Source organism: Drosophila suzukii, chromosome 3 (genome assembly GCF_043229965.1).
Source record: "Drosophila suzukii chromosome 3, CBGP_Dsuzu_IsoJpt1.0, whole genome shotgun sequence".
In the NCBI taxonomy this organism is placed as follows: Eukaryota; Metazoa; Arthropoda; class Insecta; order Diptera; family Drosophilidae; genus Drosophila; species Drosophila suzukii.
Genome location: NC_092082.1, coordinates 76,619,411 through 76,637,451, shown reverse-complemented (window position 1 = coordinate 76,637,451; position 18,041 = coordinate 76,619,411). Strand labels below are relative to the sequence as shown.

At 38.0% G+C, this 18,041-nt stretch overlaps 3 protein-coding genes across 4 annotated transcripts in view; 1 reads left to right on the top strand and 2 right to left on the bottom strand.

Moving 5' to 3' along the window:
* UQCR-C1 (Ubiquinol-cytochrome c reductase core protein 1) overlaps positions 1-18,041 on the top strand; it is a 289,718-nt gene that overhangs the window by 100,049 nt on the left and 171,628 nt on the right. The window lies entirely within an intron of this gene.
* Positions 256-7,730, bottom strand: LOC108015605 (progestin and adipoQ receptor family member 3). Of its 2 annotated transcripts, XM_065867249.2 has the most exons (6): positions 7,577-7,730; positions 6,594-6,712; positions 3,332-3,469; positions 2,221-2,325; positions 1,512-1,985; positions 256-869 (listed from the first exon to the last, which is right to left on the bottom strand). In XM_065867249.2, the coding sequence occupies exons 2-6, from the start codon at positions 6,696-6,698 to the stop codon at positions 639-641; spliced, it is 1,053 nt and encodes a 350-aa protein (XP_065723321.1). In that variant the 5' UTR covers positions 6,699-6,712; positions 7,577-7,730; the 3' UTR covers positions 256-638. The 2 variants fall into 2 exon arrangements, with proteins under 2 accessions (XP_065723321.1, XP_065723322.1); XM_065867250.2 differs by lacking the exons at positions 6,594-6,712; positions 7,577-7,730 and adding an exon at positions 4,851-5,147.
* On the bottom strand, positions 8,931-17,397 carry eff (ubiquitin-conjugating enzyme E2 eff). Its single transcript, XM_036818180.3, has 5 exons — positions 17,069-17,397; positions 14,032-14,095; positions 10,575-10,606; positions 9,864-10,047; positions 8,931-9,802 (listed from the first exon to the last, which is right to left on the bottom strand). Exons 1-5 carry the CDS (start codon positions 17,090-17,092, stop codon positions 9,663-9,665), a joined length of 444 nt encoding a protein of 147 aa, XP_036674075.1. The 5' UTR covers positions 17,093-17,397; the 3' UTR covers positions 8,931-9,662.

The window sequence follows — 18,041 nt, the reverse complement described above, 5'->3', positions numbered from 1 at the left end:
TAAACTGAAACCAGTATTAACTTGATGCTTACCAAAGTATAAACTTGAAGCTTTCGTTGGTATTAATAAGGGTTTAAATTTCAAATTCGACAATACTTGGTATCTATGTACATATAATCACTCTATATTATTAAGTATTGAATCAATACTTACTTTTTTATACTTCCTCTAGTATATTTTCGACAAAAGAGATATACAATTTAAATTTTTGTGTTCTTTGATAGGTGCATAATTCAATGAATACAACCATTTCGCTTGTTTTGTACTTTTGATATTGTATTTGCAATTAAAGTATTTGTAAAAATTGAGTCAACAAGACTAACACAGCTTCAGCTCAAGACACATGCAGTTTCGTAGACACTGTATTTTAAAATGAAATGAATTAGGAAGTAAAGAGAGAAACCATCTATCCGCTCGTGCGATGCCAACTCTTTGGACTGACTAACACGAAACCCTAACTAGTCGGTAAATTACACATAAATTAATCATATCGGTCAACAACTACAACTAAATATTAGTTATTAGCGGATAAAGAGCGCCCCATAAACTATATACACTATGCTAGAGTCTACAAGAGTCCCGGTTCCGTTGTGGCTGCCATTTCCGCTCCTCGGATCTTGGATTTACGATCTTAAATCTCAGGCGAGGACGGGGGCACTGCAGCCATTGTTCAGGCGATATTCGGCATAGACCAGTCCGGTGTTGTGCCAGTGGTAGAAGGCCGCCACAATGATCAGGTGCCACCAGTTGTGCGAGTGGCCCACGAAGTCCACCTTTCCGGTGAACCAGCGCTCCGGGATTTTGGCCGCGTAGAAAACGAAGGCGATGAGGCAGAGCAGGTACATGACCACGATGCGGGGCACCATCAGCTGCAAAAATAGAATAAATCATAAGATAAATTAAATGATTCTTAAGTAAGAAGAGTGGGAACAAAATCAGTTAGTCTAAAAATATTTTTAAAATTCTGTTGAGTTTCCTAAAGAGTTAATCTCACCGTTTTAGTAATTATTTTCAAATGATGATACAATGGAATGTATACGTTGTTTTTCTAAAATATGTATTATTACACAGGGATGTTATAATATTTTTTTGAAGAATACTTTTTGTTGTCAAGTATTAAAGTTAGAAATCAAGGATAGCAATACCAGGGTTGTATTTCAGGAATTGGCAACACTATATTGCCAAGTGCTAAGATCTGGCAACCCTGATAAAAAAAGGTTACGAAGTACAAGTGCTATCTGTTTTTTTATGTAGGTTAAGAAACAAGTTTAAAATTTACAAAAAAAAATTAAAAAAGGGTAAATCTCCTTTTTAACAGCTTTGTAATGTACTTTTCTAGAAACATTTTTAAACTATTGTAATGCGATATATAAATTAATATTTGATTGTACTTTAATGCAACGCTTTCCATCTTATCAAATATATTTTTGGTAAAGGCAAGTCTTTGAAATATATATATATTTGCCTAACTGGAGTTTTGTGTTATCCTCTTCACTTATTATAGTACATACCCTGACTAGCTCGTTCTCCAGGCCGCCCATGGCCACAGCCCAGTGACCCAGGGGAATGATCCCATAAGCAGACCACAGCAACAGCACAGCCACCTTGCCGTTCATGGACACATTCAGTCGTGGAATTTGCACGGCAATGGCCAGGGCGAACATGCCCAAGGCAATCGTGGAGTACAGGGTGCGCAGGAAGGTGTGGCACCAGAAGGCATAGTACATTCCACTGATGTAGATGGCCACCAGCGACAGGGAGATGCCCAGGAAGTCGACCGATAGGAAGATCTCGTAGTGCTCCTCCGATTTGCAGGAGAATATATGGTATATGGCGGACATCAGCATGCAGAGACAGAAGCACACCAGCAGACAGACCACCAGAACCTGGTCACTCAGGGAGGCGTGGAGGCGCAGGAATTGCAGGTCAAAGATCGTCAGGCCAATGAACAGGATGCAACCGACCAGATGGCTCCAGATATTGATCTAGAAAAATAGGATACTTTAATTTCATATTTTTTAAATTCAACATAAAGAATTCATATTGGATTAGGATCAATATCTTTATATTTATAAACAAATGATTGATTAGAAGATTTCCATTAAAGACAGATATCATATAATTGGAAATATAATAAGATTAAGTATAAGATGTTATGTAATAATAAGTATCTCCTAAATGGGAAACAATATATAATACTTTTCTTCTGTTAATTCTTACCGTCTCATTGGTCCACCAGAAAATGCTCTGCAGGCATTGTGCATTGGATAGGAATGTGCGGTAACCTCGGCGGATGTAAGGGTTGAACTTCAAGTGACTGGGTGCCTGCATGGAAAAAAACAAAAAAAGTACAATTGAATAAACATTCCAAATAAATACGAAATTTTCCAAGCCGATAAGACATGCAAATCGAATGCGCAGCATTGAAAATAAAACAAAGAATACCAAATAAAATAGAAACGTTAAAACAAATGGAGGGAACCTTTTGGCACTGGCATCCCGCCCAATTCAAAGCGAAAAAGCTTTCCACTTTGTTCAATTAAAAATAAATAAATTAATCCAATTTATCTGGCTAGGAATGTTGCAAACAAATGTTTTTAAATTTAACAAAACTGAGGCAGTTGTTTGAAAAGATTTAAAATATTTTTTAATAATATATTATATTTATAGTTAAGTCATATTTATGCCTTTGAATCGGAAGCAATTATTTGTTGGAACCCACTTTAAGTCTGGTTTAAAATTGCTTGGGAACTTGTTCAAAATAAAGATAATTGCTTCGAGAGCTTTTTAACAGTACGGCTCAAAAAATCCCAGAAATTCGATACCTTGGGGATTTTCACAGACATGTAACGCACAGCTCCAAAAATTAAAAATCACACTAGCTTCTTTTTTTGAGACCGCTATTTAAATATTTAATGCTCGCAGTTGTAGAGCTTTTTATTTGTTGCTGGTCGCGACCTTGATTTAGTTGGCATTTGTTGGGTTTGTTTGTTGTCTAATTGTATTATTTTGCAATTGCTGCCAACTCGACCGCCATGGTGGATTTCACATATTTAGGCGTTTTGGCCATTTTACAACGAGCCATCGCTGGCTATTTGGTCATATGACGATAACAATGGGCCAAAGTATGAGTTAAAGCCATGTAAACCGATAAAAAATATATAATTTATTGTTAAATTGATTTGGAATAAAATAAGCAATGAATTGAACTCGCATTTGTCCCTGGCTGTGGCTTTTTGTCAATTCGCCAAATACAATTTGCTATCAATTAAAATTCAGTGCGCGACAATTGCCGCCAAATTGACCCCCAAGATCGAGTGGGTTAACTCACATCGTCGAAATTGCAGAGCCATTTGAATTTGGACAACTTCTCGTCATAGTTGGGTCCATGCCCCAGAATATTGGGCTCCTCGTTGGACGGAAATTGATGTGAGGCATCCGTAGAGTCCGTAACCAGTTGACCATCGATCTGAAATAGAGATTTCAAAAAATTAAAAAAAAATAGAAAAGAAACCTTATCGATTAGCGGCAACTCAAAACTCATTTGAATTGAGGACAAGAACAGATAATACATTAGATTCTTCCGCCTTATAAACAGACGTTGGCAACTGGCGGTTTTTGGTTTTCGGTTTTATATATTTTTAGCCAACAGCAACTGCAGTCGAAAATTGATTTGTTTGCTGATTTTATTATTATCTTTTCTGCGGTTCCTGCTTTTTCAGTTGCTGCTGTTTGTTGTTTTTCGCTGGGGTTTTCGGTTTCGTGTGTAAACAACATCTAACAACCGAGCATTGCAGAAATGCCACAATAACAACACCTCTAATAACCCCATAAACAAACAGCAACAACAACAACAACAGGTGCAAAAGGGGGCTTGACTATAATTTGTTTATCCAGCTTCTAAAATCTAATGCATAACCATAACAATAACAACAAGTGTGGGAGGGCAAGTGCAAGTGCAAAAGCAAGTATCTTATCCAATTCGATGACGTTGTGTTTACAGATTGTTTTGCATTTTTTGCATTCCGTGTTTGGGGAGCATTTGCACTTGACTCAGCAAATGACGAGCCCATAAATGTATCAACGAGAATCAAATACAGTTTTATTACTTCCTTAAGTGTGAATCTACTATTAAAATAAATATTTAAAAACAACCCTTAAACTACATGTTTTATTTAAGTCCCAAACCTAATATACACCCAATTATTTGTAACTTGGTTAATATGTAAAGTACCAAACATACTATTGTAACTACAGTTATCCAACTGTGTTTTGCATAATAATACCTTCTTCAAACACTTAACATACTTAGCTAAAGAGTTACTAAATGGGTAAAAAATAGCTATTGCTACCTATTTGTAAATAATAATATTAGTAAGTACTTTGGCTTTGGCTGTTTGCTAAAATTGAAATGGATATGTTTACATAATTCCATTTCTCAATAATTAAATATTTGTTCAAGAGTGTGGAACCAAAAGTTTTCACTTGAAATCAAATCACAAATCAATGCCAAATATAGTCAAGCTTCCCTAAATCTAACAAAATTTATATCTCAATAAAGTCAAAATTTAAAAACACTCCAACTCAAAACTAAGTTTTAAAAAAACTATAGAACACGAGCGTGACAACTTGACTTGTAACTCGTTAAATATTTTCGAACAAACACTTCACAAAAATATTCCAGATTCTAGCAAGCAAACATGGTAATGGTAGGCAAATAGAAAATATAATGGAATGCCAACTATAAACAGGATACGACATTCAATTATTATCCATTGACGTAGTTTAGTCAATTGTTTATTTTGTTACAATGCACACTTAGGATTTTTAGAGTTTGGAACCCAGCTTACATCTTTCTTTTTACTGCCGCGAATAGTGCATTTCAGTTCGGTGGTTGTTGTTGTGGTAACAATTGTAGTTTCCATTTTTGTAAATTTTTTTCAACAGGTAAAAATATTTGGAATTTTTAAAGAAATGTGTAAGTTTATAGGTTTATTTTAAAAGTTTCTGGTTTTCCCTTTTTTTCGCATACAAATAGTATATTTCAACACTTAAATTACACCAAAATGGGCATTTCAAAACAGTGTTTTCCAAGTTTTTCGCGACTCCTTGAGGAGTTTTTCAACTGAGCGCGGATTTAAAGTAAACCGTTGCGATTGCCAACTAGCTGGCAACTGAAAACCCCACGATATCCAATGTGGCCAATGATGTGAATCAAAAAAAGCTTGCGGGAAAGCTTTCTAAAATTTCGCAGCAGCCGAGAGACGATTGCAATATGATTTTATCGAGTCGAAAATGCTGAGCAATCTTTCCACTGGGGAGAGGTCTTTTTCAGATTTTTCTGCAGACAGTTATGCTGAAATTATGCGAAATATCGTGGCTGATGAGCTTTCGCTTCTTGTGCAAGAGGCCTGTTTTGGTCAAGTCAGTTTGATTATCGAATACACCGAGAAAAATTAAAGCTACCTTTACATTTAATTTTAAGAATTAGTTTCAAAGAAATTTTTGGGGTTTTACTATTTTTTAGCCATATGAAACCATATATAAATGGATTGAAAATATGATATATTTGCATAGATATCTATATTGATCTTACAAGTTTATTTTATAGTAAAAATTTTTTTTTTAATTTATTTTTTCCACTTTTGTGCGTGTACCATGTTTGTTTTCGTTGAAGACAAGCCCCCATATTATATAACCAATCGAGTTGATGATTGGGTGCACATTGAGAACCCTTTTGTAAACAATAATTGCACAATTTTGAAAGCTCGAGCTTTTCTCTCGAATTCGCATTAATTGTTTACACGATTTCAGTACAGACGGATGCATGATGGGTTTTTATCGCTGGCGGGAGACATAAATAAAAACCGAAAACCGTATCTGAAAATCGAGCCCAAAAACAGGTTTCGGCTTTCGTCGAAGTTCAGGAATTCACCGTGGGGACTTTCGCAAGGCCCATGGACATGTGTGTAAACATAATGCATAACCAGAGATCGGTGTGTTGCAATCTCTAATCGGTTACAAATACATAATACCCACTTGACCTTGGCTCCATTCGTGGAGATCTAGTGGCCGTAGACCTGGGGCCGTGGCGAAAATCGCGCACTCTGCCACTTTCGTGTAAGGTTATCTCGAACTCTTGGTTCACCTTTTTTGGGGTCTGACAGCTGTGATTGAATGTGATGCGATGCACGTGCCGTTTAGAGTCTTTGGGAACATGAGCGGATCTGAAACCCGGCAGTTTCCGGGTCCATTTAATGAATACATCATAATTCTGATATCATAAAAACTTTGTAAGGGTGTTCACCTTTTGGATCATCAAAATATTTTCGGGATCGTTAATACGTTTTAATAATTACCTTATATTTTGTTTCTTATCTTAATTTTCTTTTTTATCCAAGCTCTAAGTATTACAATTCGGTAGATCCGAACTTGCCGAACTGAAATTATAATATCAATGGGCGTAATTTAAGCAAACCTAAACCTAAAATCCTATTGCACTTGCTGGAACCCCCTAATAATACCAAACTGCTGCTGAGTAAACTTTACCCGTTAAGATAATTTTCTTTAGACGCAAGAATTCTTCTACTCACCCAGCAGTTGTCCGCGGAATCCTTTCCAGATTTCCGTAAGTAGCAGGTGGAAGATTCTTCCGATAGTTCTGTTTCCTCAAGACTCTCTCGGGGACGGGGACTCATGGCGACTTGGAAGCCTGATGGAATTTACAGAAATTCAGCTCGGTTAGAGATCATGTGTCCGGGTAAATGTTTAAACTGTAGTCGCCAGTTGGAGACCGGCATGTTATCCACCCCCTCCCCATTTCGCAGAAGAGTGCGAAAATTGAGTCGAGCTTCTAAACAAAAGACAACTTGAATGGTGCCAAGTGGGGAGCGTGTTGCCATGTTCGAGTGGAGACAACAAAGACAGCGAGCTTCTCTCTCTTTGTAGCCGCTCTATTTTTCCCTCTTTATCGCTTGGACTTTCTTCAAAGCTTAACTGATTATAGGTGGAAGAAACCTTTCATAAAAGGTCTCAGAAGTGGGCTATTTATATTGCAGTAAGTCCAGCTTTGTTGGTAAGGGTAATCTTCGTGTTAAAGGAAATGAAGATAAAAACAAGGGATACAAAACTGTTAATATTATTCTTTAGGGATGACATTTGAATTGCAAATCATAATTCGTAATCTTGAAGTGATTAAAATGTTTTGATATTTTTGACTTTATATTACTTATTAAAAAAAGAAAACGTAGATTATTTTTACTGATTAAAATTGAAATTTCCTAACAGAATTCACCAAATTTCTCTCTGACACCTTCCATTTTATTTCATTCCAATTCACTCATAAAATTGTTTTCTGTGTGCTTAGCAACAAGCGTTTGTTTCCACGGCTGCAGTTTTGAGTTCATTTCTTTTTTAGCACACATTTCTCTCACAAAAACGTTTGCATAACCAAAATTTCTAAAACTTTTCCAGGTCAATCCCCCAAAGGCAGCTTTCGCAGCACGTGTGCCCACAACTGCAGTCGTTAATTGACATTCCCGAGGGTCCAGATAACCTTCAATTGATTTTCATTTACTTTTGTTTAACTTGGCCACACACGGAACAGGAATTCAAATTTCACTTCGAGCTGAAAAGTTCTCGCGAACACCTCTCGCAACGCGGCAAAAATATCAACTGAATATTTTCACAGACCTCGAGTGTGTTATTTGCCTTGGAAGAAAGAGATCCGAATCGCTATAAAGAGAAGATGGGGCTCCAAGAGATCGCAAAAGCTCGACGAAGCTTTGGCGGCGCGAGCACGATTCTTTTTTACTTAGTATTTGAATTGATTCAATGCTAATTAAGCATGCTGTGGCCGTTGCCTCTATCGGAGATTTTACACTGGAACTTCGAAAGCGTTTCCTGAATATTTAAGATTCAGTTGTCATTGCTCTTTAAAAAGCTATCTTTAAATCTTCCGAGGTATCACTCTTGGTAAATCACAGGACCGAGTTCTATAGACTTCTATTCTCTCTCTTGTTTCTTCAAAAGTTTACGGAATATTTTCTTCACCTTTTCACCACGCTTTACCATATTATTCGCCAACGCTCTTTGAATATTTTTATTTTTCCATGGTGTCTGCGAATAATTAATTGCTTTTACATATGTCAACACTCGCTGAATATTTATACTTTTTCCTTTACCTTAGCAAATGCCCTTCGCCGTGACCGAGTTTTAAAATTTCCTTGACTTTTAGCATCGTTAAATGCTTTCAACTCGACGAAAACCATTAAAAGTGTAATTATTGACCTAAGAAAGCAGTCACTTGGCATTGTCGTGGCCATAAGATAGCTGTTTTCACAACAAAAGCTCACAGCAAACCCATTTCAAAGTCCTCTGAGAATATAAATCAAAATCAGCCTAACTGCCAGCAGATGGCCTAATAAAAATTATCGCGAAACCCATCCTCATCTTTACAACATGATAATTATTCAAAAAAGCTGAATAACCGCTGACTTTCAGTTTAGAAGTAAGAAATGGAAAGAGTAGTGTATTATAAACTTTGTAAACATTAAAAACAAAATGAAATAAAAATGTGAAACAAATGCAGCATCTATTTAGTAATTTTAAATTAAGCAAACTCAGATATGTCAAAGCAAATTAACATAAACAATTCACAAAAGGCGTGTCAAACCAAATTGAATAATTACCAAAATGTACATTAGAGACAGCTTTACAAATGTTCAAAAACTCAGAAAATTAAATTATTTAAGTTTTTACAATTTGAAGACAAAGAAAGTAAAAAATTGTTGAAACCTCATCGATTACACACATTTGAAGTTATAGAAAGCGAACGTGGTTCGCGATCTTTCTTCACATTGGCGCTTGATGTTAAATTGAATTTTTGCAATTTTTATTTTTCCGGTTCTTTAAATATAATAATATAATAATAATTTTTCCAGCTGATTTTTATTTGTAGTTTTGTTTTTCTTTGTATTTAAACTTATTATGTTGATGCTGTTGTTGGTAGCTGTCTAGCTTTTAATGTTTAATGCTTACATAATTTTTTCAGTAATTATTATTAAATTATTTCCGTTTATGCTGTTCTGTTCTGTTCGGTCAAAACACATTTATTCCCAGTTAGCCACCAATCTGCCAGTTGTTGCTCCAGTTCCAGCTGCTGCTGCTGCTGCAAGGCCTCCGGTCCGCTGGCGTTTGCCGCCGCTGCTGCTGTTGTAGCCGCCGCCGCCCAAGTTGCTGTTCCTAATGCTAATGCCGCTGCGGAGGCGGTTGTTGATGTTGCTGATGCTGCAGTTGCTGCTGCTGCAGTTGCTGTTGCTCTTGCTGATGTTGCTGCTGTAACTCTGGCGATTGTTGGTATTGTGGTTGCTGCTGCTGCTGCTGTGGCCGCAGTTCCTGCTGATATTGTGGTTATTGTTGTGGTCAACCGCACGGCGGCCATTGCCATTAACAATGCCGCGGCTGCAGCTCCTCATCCTCATCTGATTCTGACTATTGTAAACTGTTGATGTTATCTTTGTTGCTGTTGCTGCTGTTGCTTTTAATGTTGTTGTTGCTTCTGCTGTTGCCGATGCATCTGCATTTGCATCTGCCTTTACTGCTGCTGTTGTTGTTGATGTTGAATTTGCTGATTCTGTTGGACTGCTGCAATCTGGAACGCATCACATAGCATACTTTCTAGTCCACTCTCGTGCCAGCTCATTGTATTTTTCCCGATCGGTTTTATATATTCTGGCAATCTCTGGAACAAGAGGATCGTCTGGATTGGGATCACAGAGTAGAGAGCAAATTGATAATAAGACTGCAAGAAAAAGAGAAAATCATTAGATTTATATTAATTTCGAAAGTTCAGCTAGACTCACCTTTTGAAATAGTTAATGCTGGCGACCACTGAGATCTTAATATATCGAGACAAATCGATCCATTGCTGTTGATGTTTGGATGGTATATGCGCGTTGTAAAAGCCACTTTGGGTGGTTTAAAGGGATAGTCTGTTGGAAAATGTATAGTTAAGAAGAATACACCTCCTTGATAAGGGCTGTCCGGCTGCAAGAAAAAGGAAATGTCTGTTAGTTAAATGATATTTAAAAACTAATTTATTTTCACTTTGGTAGATTACGGATGGAGCTCAGCTGACAATATAGGCAATACAAATTATTTTAACCAATTTTCAACCAAATTTATATAAAAGTACGTGCGTTTTAGAATGAATGAATGTTTAAACTGTTTTTACTGTAAACAAAATGCAATATTATTCTATAAAGGAATTCCATTCTATTAAAAGATTACCGCAAGGCAAGTTCTTATCTACTCAGTCTAATCTTTTTAAATAATCTTGGTGTAGTTTATTTACACTGTTATTATACAGCTAAGTAACAATTAGGTATTGCCTCGTTATCACGTTTAAATGTATTGAAATATTTTTATAATTGCATTAAGTGATATATTATTGAACTCCAATCCGCAAACCAAAGGCAAAATAAATCAATTGAAATTGGTTTAGGCTCAAAATTAAGCTGATCCATTAGTAGCTCCATTTTGATCTCATCCAGCTGATCTTATATTCCTCTTACCGGGCCCATTATTGTAGCTTGCCAGTGAAATACTGTAAGGAAAGAGAAATACATTAGTTAAACACTTGTAAGAACGCATTTAAGGTAATGAGATAGAAAGCTAGAGAGCAAACAAAAAATTCATCTGCAGTAAAACGTTTTTTGTTTGCTTTAACTTGCATTGAGTCCTATATCTGCCCTGGAGTTGAATAATTGTGTATACAGTAGGCACAAAATAGAAAACTTTAAATACCCTTGAATTGGCTACTCTAGAAAAGCAGAACGGTAAGCATTTTAAAATATAGCATGGATTTCAGATAAAACCAATCAATAAAGTGTTGTATCTCAAACAGACATGTACCTCTTTTCTCACTTTTCAAAGTAAAATTGAAAATATTGCTTAGCAAAATTCCTTTAGCCAGGTCTTACTGTATGTGCATTCAATGCAGCAAACTCGCTCTCGTCTAAATAAATGCACCACTCTCTCAGCACCTCCCACCACCCCACCACAACAGCACTTCCTTTCCCATGGCCACGCTCTTTGGCGATTCCTCCACAAAAGAACAAACACAAACAATGCCAGCCAAAGAGCCTTGGCACCGACAATTGGCAGCGACGTCAGCAGCAGAAAAAGCACCAAACGACTCTCCCTCGAAACAAAAACAAAGGCGCTTATATGGCGTATATCTACAGGAAAATACCCTGTAGTCAACCTGAATTTCGAAAAGCAATGTATGCCATAAGTAATCTTTAAAGACAACTTCCCTCAGGTTTGATATTTCGATAAATAGTAAAGATAAACACAAAGAAATATTATTATTATCATGGAAATATATATCTATCTACAATTCTGATCACTGATTATCAACAATAAGTAGTTTTTAAGGTCATTTATTAAATTATTAAATAATAAAGAAAACTAGAGCAATATTAATATTATCATGAATAATATCTACATCTATATACAATTCTTTTCTTTCCATATATGAACAACAGTTTTTCTTATATAATTTAAATTTCTATTACTTTAGCAGAACAGCACGGATGTAAGAAACATATATTCATGTAATTGCATTTCTTTGTTGGCTTATATTTCCACGAATTCTATATACCCTTGTAGCCTCTGAAAACTGGTCATATAAGTACCCTTGTACTCTGCGAGCAAACTGTATGAAGAGAGAGCACGGAACGTGCGGCAGTTGGCTCAGAACCATGGCCAAAACAGAGCCACTAGCTATATCGTCAATGTCATCCTGGGGAACTGAACGAATACGGTTGGGGAAACCCTCTCTGTTTGGTTGAGAACTGAGAAGAACTGGGAACTGGGCCCTCGGTAACCAGCTGCTGCCTTGACCATAATTACACGAAATGTTCATTTGTCCATTTGCAGTGTGGAGTTGAAGAGCGGGGAATGCGACGGCATTGTATTTGCCATAGCTCAGACTGAAGTAATCTCATAGCTACAGCCATGATGATATTGCCACTTAAACAATAATCAATAAATTCGGGGCATTGCTAGGAGATAGAAACTCAGATGGGAGTCAACAGATATAAGCAATGCAAATATATAAAAACTGATTTCAATACTCACAACTAATGGTCTAGTTGATGATTTAATTAAAACGGAATGTTAATTTGTGATTACTCACACTATTTATAAAAGCTTTGCTTAGCTTTCTAATCAAGTTACTCATTTTCAATTGCACCCACAACTTTTTTCCAAGTCTACCAAGTAAATCAATTGAATAACTTAGTTTAAAACCTCTATGGTAGCTTAGCTCAAAAGCATTCAATCAATTCCATTTTAAATACATGATTAAATCATAAGGTTTCTTTTGCCGTGCTACGATTTCAATGGATTAACTCCACGCACACGAATAGAAAGACAACCCAACACTGAGCGAAAAGTGCTGGGGAGTTGTCATTGCACTCGAGGGAAAATTTAACACCCAAGCAACACCCACAAAACCAAAATAGGCCCCGCCCTTCACTGCAATGCCCGTCTTCTACTTCGGTTACTCGAAACTTTTGGACAAGGGTTCGAAACTGCCGAATGATAATGCAAACGAAATGATAACAACTGGGGAGAAACAAATCGAACGAATTTGTACCTCGATGTACATAAAAACTTTTACGTTTATATACATACAACTTATAATGAAGACGATTAAATACTGATAATAGAAATCGAGTGAAATCGCTCGACTGGTCGCAATTATCAACAAACGATGACAATTAGCATTATTCACTGTCTCATGGGGAACTTGAATGAGTTCAATTTCCTCACGAGCAGCCAAACAGGGAAATGAACCACAAAGAAAAATGCCATGGAAAATGCTGTCATATAGCAAATCTAGGTTGTTAACACTTCAGCATTTCTCAAGAACATTTTCATATATATAAAAGCGAAAGACGCAATCTTGAAAGCTGTTCGAAACCGTTCCTTAAAATTTAATTTAAGGAAGGCGAAATACATTACGTGTACAAGTTTCATATCCAATATTATTGGTTAACCTTAAATACATCAGATGTTTTTGAAAGAAATGCTCCTAATCCTAAGTAGTATCCTAACCTCTTTCTTCTAAGATTTTAATAACAACAGAGTATGCTTATACCCCTTTTCTTTTTGGCAAAAATCGACTTCTGCAAGGCTATGAATTACACGATTTCACTTTTAAGTGACGTCATTGGAGAGTGACCCCCATATGGCTGACAACTCTTTTTCTTTGAAGGCTTTTCAGTAACGGTTGTCTGTATTCAGTAGCGCTCTATGTACGTGTTATAACGTAACTGAATCCGATCCAAAACCAGTGTGAATTTGTTGACTAATTGCAAGTCGGCATCGTTAGTTTTTGAATCGAGTTCAAGACGGCGAAAAAAAAGAACAAGCTCTGAAACCAGAACCAAGTCATGGCGATCAGCTGTTTGGAGGCCGTCGCTATCACAACATGAAGAACTGAATCCAAACTCGGTGTAAAAGAATACCAAATTAGCATATGACAAGCAAAAAGAACCACAAATAGTTGTAGAAATGGCTAGTCACGATAGAAATCCATGACGTGTTGAAAGTCCATCAATAATATTTACATTTTTCATTAGCGGTTTCGGGACGCAAATCTTTCCTTTATATATCATTATTCTCTCTACAGAGCTCAGTTTTTTATTATTCTTAAATGAGTCGACTGTCTCTCTTTTGAAACTTATGATGTGTTTTTTTTTTATTTTAGTCTACAGAAATATAAGAAGTACCATTCATAATGTCTCATTTCTATATTTTGCCTTAGACACATTATACGATTTTCGTTTAATGATCTTTATATTAAATTTAAGTTGGCAACTCAAAAATATTTCCCATATTTTTTTCGCTTTCTTAGCTTCCACAAGATATGGCGAAATCAAAACTTAGCTCAGAGCTCCATAACATACTGCTGACTCATGGCAAATTTTCGAAATGGTGAATAACATTAACCATACTTACAATCATCTCCAACTGGACCGGCTGAACATTGTGCAGGTGGATCTCTGCCCAGATCTTGCAGCTCCTGTTAAACAAAGGAAATATATTAGTAATTGCATATCTATGATGGGAGAACTATAAGATTTTAGATTTTACTATAAAAACTCTACTAACTTACTTTCAGAATGTGAAAACATTTGTATAGTTTTGGAAATCTTTTTTAGATATTAATATACATAACTAGAATATCTAATGATCTTAACCCCATTTAGTGGTATAAAACCTAACTATTTTAATTAATGGAACCCCCCAGAGATTTTTTAGAGTGGAAAATACAAAGTCAAAAGGTAAACTTTATGGCTATCTGCTTGTGTTTTCCGGTTGTCGTTTGTTCTTTTGTTTTGGTCTATAATGCACCGATATCTCCCGTGTTTTGGAGGATGTGTGTGTACAATTTGTGTGGTTGGCATGCAAATGATGTAAATTTTAAATGCAGAATTTAAAAACAGAAATATGGGGATACAAAATAAACATTTTTATGCGAGAGTTGCGTCCGAGGCGAGAGCGAGCGAGAGGGAGAGACGTGAAAAATCAAGTTCGTTGGCCCGGACCACAAATGGCGCTGTCTCCCTCTGCCCCACCCCCTGCCCCACTCGCTCCGTCTCTGTTGCACTCGCACGCACACAGCTGAGCGGCTCCCCCCTCTCTCTATCACTCTCCTGCCTCTTCTTCAGTTATCACAGCTGCCCCACACACACACACTGGCACAAAAAGAGGAGAGAGAATAAGGTGTAAGGTAAACCGGCAAAAAGAAAGAAAAAAAGAATATATATGTAAAAAAGAATAATGAAGATGAGCTGCGAAAGAAGAGCGCGGCTCAGGGGTGAAGTGAAAGGTGGGGGCCGAGGAGAAAGAAGAGTGAGAAGCTAGAGCTTCTGTGCGTGCGTGTGTTTGTAACGGCACCCCAAAATTTGAGTGGAACACAACAAAAATAGCCGTCGCGAAAAGAAAAAACCCCGTGTTTCTTCTCGCCCCATCTCCCTCACTCATTTCGAGAATTATACCTGTTGAGCAAAAATAAATTACAAGAAATTGTAACATTTCTTTTTTCGGTTGGAGTCACAGACCACTTATGAGTCATAAAAGGCAAAACAAATAAGGTAAAACAAAAACAATCACGCACATTTGTACACGGAAAGAAATTCCAATTTGCTGATTGTAGACTCAAGATACTAAAAAAAAATACCATAATCTTATTATTATTTATGGACATTTTATGATCTTAAAAAAATTATTGGAACCAAAGTTCCTAAAACGGTGAAACATTTAAGCCCCTTTAGAGTGGATTTTACTTTAATAAAATTCTTTGGTTAAAAACTAGACTTTTCGTTCAGTGTGCGTTCCAAGAGAGCTTGATCCGCATTTAAGCCGACTATTCTCTCTCGCACTTTAACTCTCTTTTTTTGGCAAATGAGGCCAGGTCAACAAAAAAAAAACCTTGAAGAATTAGCCCCAAAATGGGGGCGTGCTTGATTTTTTCAGTTTCTACTGGAAAATATACTTTTATTTCCGGTTTGCCATTTCGTTTTCGTTTAGCCAGGAATTAAAAGTTTTTAATAGAGGAAAAACTACGTAAAACGAGGAAAAACTCAATGGCCATGACGCCGACGCCGGCAGCGCTGCGACGTCGAGACAGTCAGCAGACCCCCACACACACACACTCGCATACTTAACGCTATTCTCACGCTCACAGAGATAATGTACAAATTCCGCATTCACCGCTCATTTCGTATTTAAATTATGCTTAATTATAATTTATAACTAATTATTTGGGGGGCCCCTTTCGGCTGTCGGGTGTTTTGCAACACTGAACCCAGCACGCACACACTTGCGCTCTCTTTGGCTCTGCCCCATTGCGAGAGCGGGACAGAGAGCGGCCTCAGCTGTCGCCAGCAAAGGGAAGGTGCCAAGGCCAGAGCGAGACGGCATGCAATGGCGAGCCAAGTGATGGCGAGACTTTGTATTTGCGCGTGTGTTGGTGGGGGTATGACTATGATAACCGGCTGCAAACTTAAAAAAAAGATCCCAATTCGCCAAGTAAAATTTCCACACAACTACAAGACATTACTAATGTTTTTCAAGAAGTTTTAGCATGGCGATGATGGGCCCCCGAAAATGTTATTATTTCCAGACAGAATGGGGGGTGGGGGCAGGCATTACTGGACAAGGACAAACGACGCGCAGGCACTTTAAAAATAATTATCGAAGCACGCACACTAGGGCCACGCTCCACCTATGTAGACATATATATTATATTTATATATATACTTGGGGCAACACTATTTCTGAATTATCAGCGCAAAAAGTAGGGTTAGGTTAATTTTATACGCTTCTTGCTTTTGCTCTGTTTTATTTTTTGCTGGATCTTTCTGCGGCGCTGGCAGTGTATGCGTTTGCAAGTGTGTTAGTGCCGTGTGGTGTGTGTGTGTGCGGTGGGGTTGAGAGTGTGTGTGTGCGACTGCCGTGTACAGCGTGTATTGGGTAACAGCGCCCGTAGAGCTGCGAAACTCCGCCGTATAGTTGCATTAATGCAAATGCATCCATCCAGGTGCCCGGCACTCGCACGCACACTCTCGCACAAACAATGCACATTTGCATTGCACTTTCACGCACAGCACACGCACGCATCATCGCACAGACACACACACGCACACTCTCGCAAAAGTAACGGAAACGACGATGACTGCACCACACGTTGCCTTGCCCACCACACGCACACATCCTTGGCCCTTTTTCACCACCCTAAAATTTCTAATCTCATTCTAATTAGAAACTTATTAATTAAGGTAACGCCAGCTTTTTTTTCCTCCCCTTTGCTCGCTTCTTTCTCGGTCTCCGCTTTGCCCTGCTTCGAGAGTACCTACGTTTCACATTTCTTGCATAAAATTTTTCTCCCGTCCAAATTCATGTCTGTTCACATTTTTCCCCACTTTTAACTAAAAGTTCGGTTTTTAACCCGTTTCGCAGAACTTCTAGGTTTTTTTCTTTTTTCACATACCTTATTGATTCTTTTTAACGCCATTTTCTGATTGAAATTTGATTTTCTGGGTGGTGTGTGTGTGTGTGTTTGGTTGGATGGTTACTCGCTGGTGTTGGTGTCTCGCGTATTTCTTTTGTTCTTCGCACAGAATTGGGGTTTTTCAATAAATCTCCTGCTCGCTTAGAATTGAACGAAAACGAACACAAAAGCTGCGTTGCGCCTCAAGAACTTTGATGCTTAAATATGGCTCTCTCGATTGTGTGTCCCTTGTCTCGAAATAAAGCAGCACCAGCGCACTGCGAGTATAAACGGAACCGACCCGACGAAGACTACGGCGATGATTATTTTTTCCCAATCAATGCGGGGCCTTTCGAGCGCGTGTGCGAGCGAGATGACGGGTGGTGAGTTGACCGCCGAGAGTGACTGTCCTGTTGGCGGAGCGGGTGTGCGAGCGAGATGGGTGGTGTGCGTTTGTGGTGGCGGTGTTGCAAAACGGCAGTCCAATAGAGCAGTCCAGCTAGACGGGCATCAGCGGCGCATGTATATCCCTTTCATGTGGGGTGGCCAGATCGATCAGGTGGCAACGCCTTTGGTAAGGGGGAAATCAATTAATTATTACATGCTAGGCCATGAACAGCCACAACTCTCTTCCACTACTCACCTTAATTTGGTTTAGGTCTATTACCGGCAGCTAGGTGTCTCGTCTTCTCGCCCTAGCCCTTGTTTTCGGTGGTGCGTGCGCGCAAAACTTAGCAATTTTTTTTGTAGATTTGTTAGCACACAACGTGTTGCTGGCTGCCGGAATGTTTTTACTGAGCAATTTTGATCTGCTGTCGATCCGGGTAAGTGAAATATACCCGTCTAGCTACTGGGTTGCGTAATTGTCAAGGCGTTAGTTTTAAATTTGAATTTACGAAGTCCGCTGATCTGGCAGGGTTGCCAAATGGTGGCTTACCAACACTGGCCAAAGCGGTCAAATATGACCGTTCGT

Excerpts from the sequence above, each read along its gene's own strand:
- LOC108015605 (XM_065867249.2), bottom strand. The coding sequence starts at position 6,698 with ATGAGTCCCCGTCCCCGAGAGAGTCTTGAGGAAACAGAACTATCGGAA. Across the intron at positions 3,470-6,593 it reads ATTCCGCGGACAACTGCTGG|ATCGATGGTCAACTGGTTAC; the intron begins GTGAGTAGAAGA and ends TCTCTATTTCAG. Across the intron at positions 2,326-3,331 it reads GGCTCTGCAATTTCGACGAT|GCACCCAGTCACTTGAAGTT; the intron begins GTGAGTTAACCC and ends TTTTCCATGCAG.
- eff (XM_036818180.3), bottom strand. The coding sequence starts at position 17,092 with ATGGCGTTAAAAAGAATCAATAAG. Across the intron at positions 14,096-17,068 it reads CGTTAAAAAGAATCAATAAG|GAGCTGCAAGATCTGGGCAG; the intron begins GTATGTGAAAAA and ends TTTGTTTAACAG. Across the intron at positions 9,803-9,863 it reads AGCATTAACTATTTCAAAAG|TCTTATTATCAATTTGCTCT; the intron begins GTGAGTCTAGCT and ends TTTTTCTTGCAG.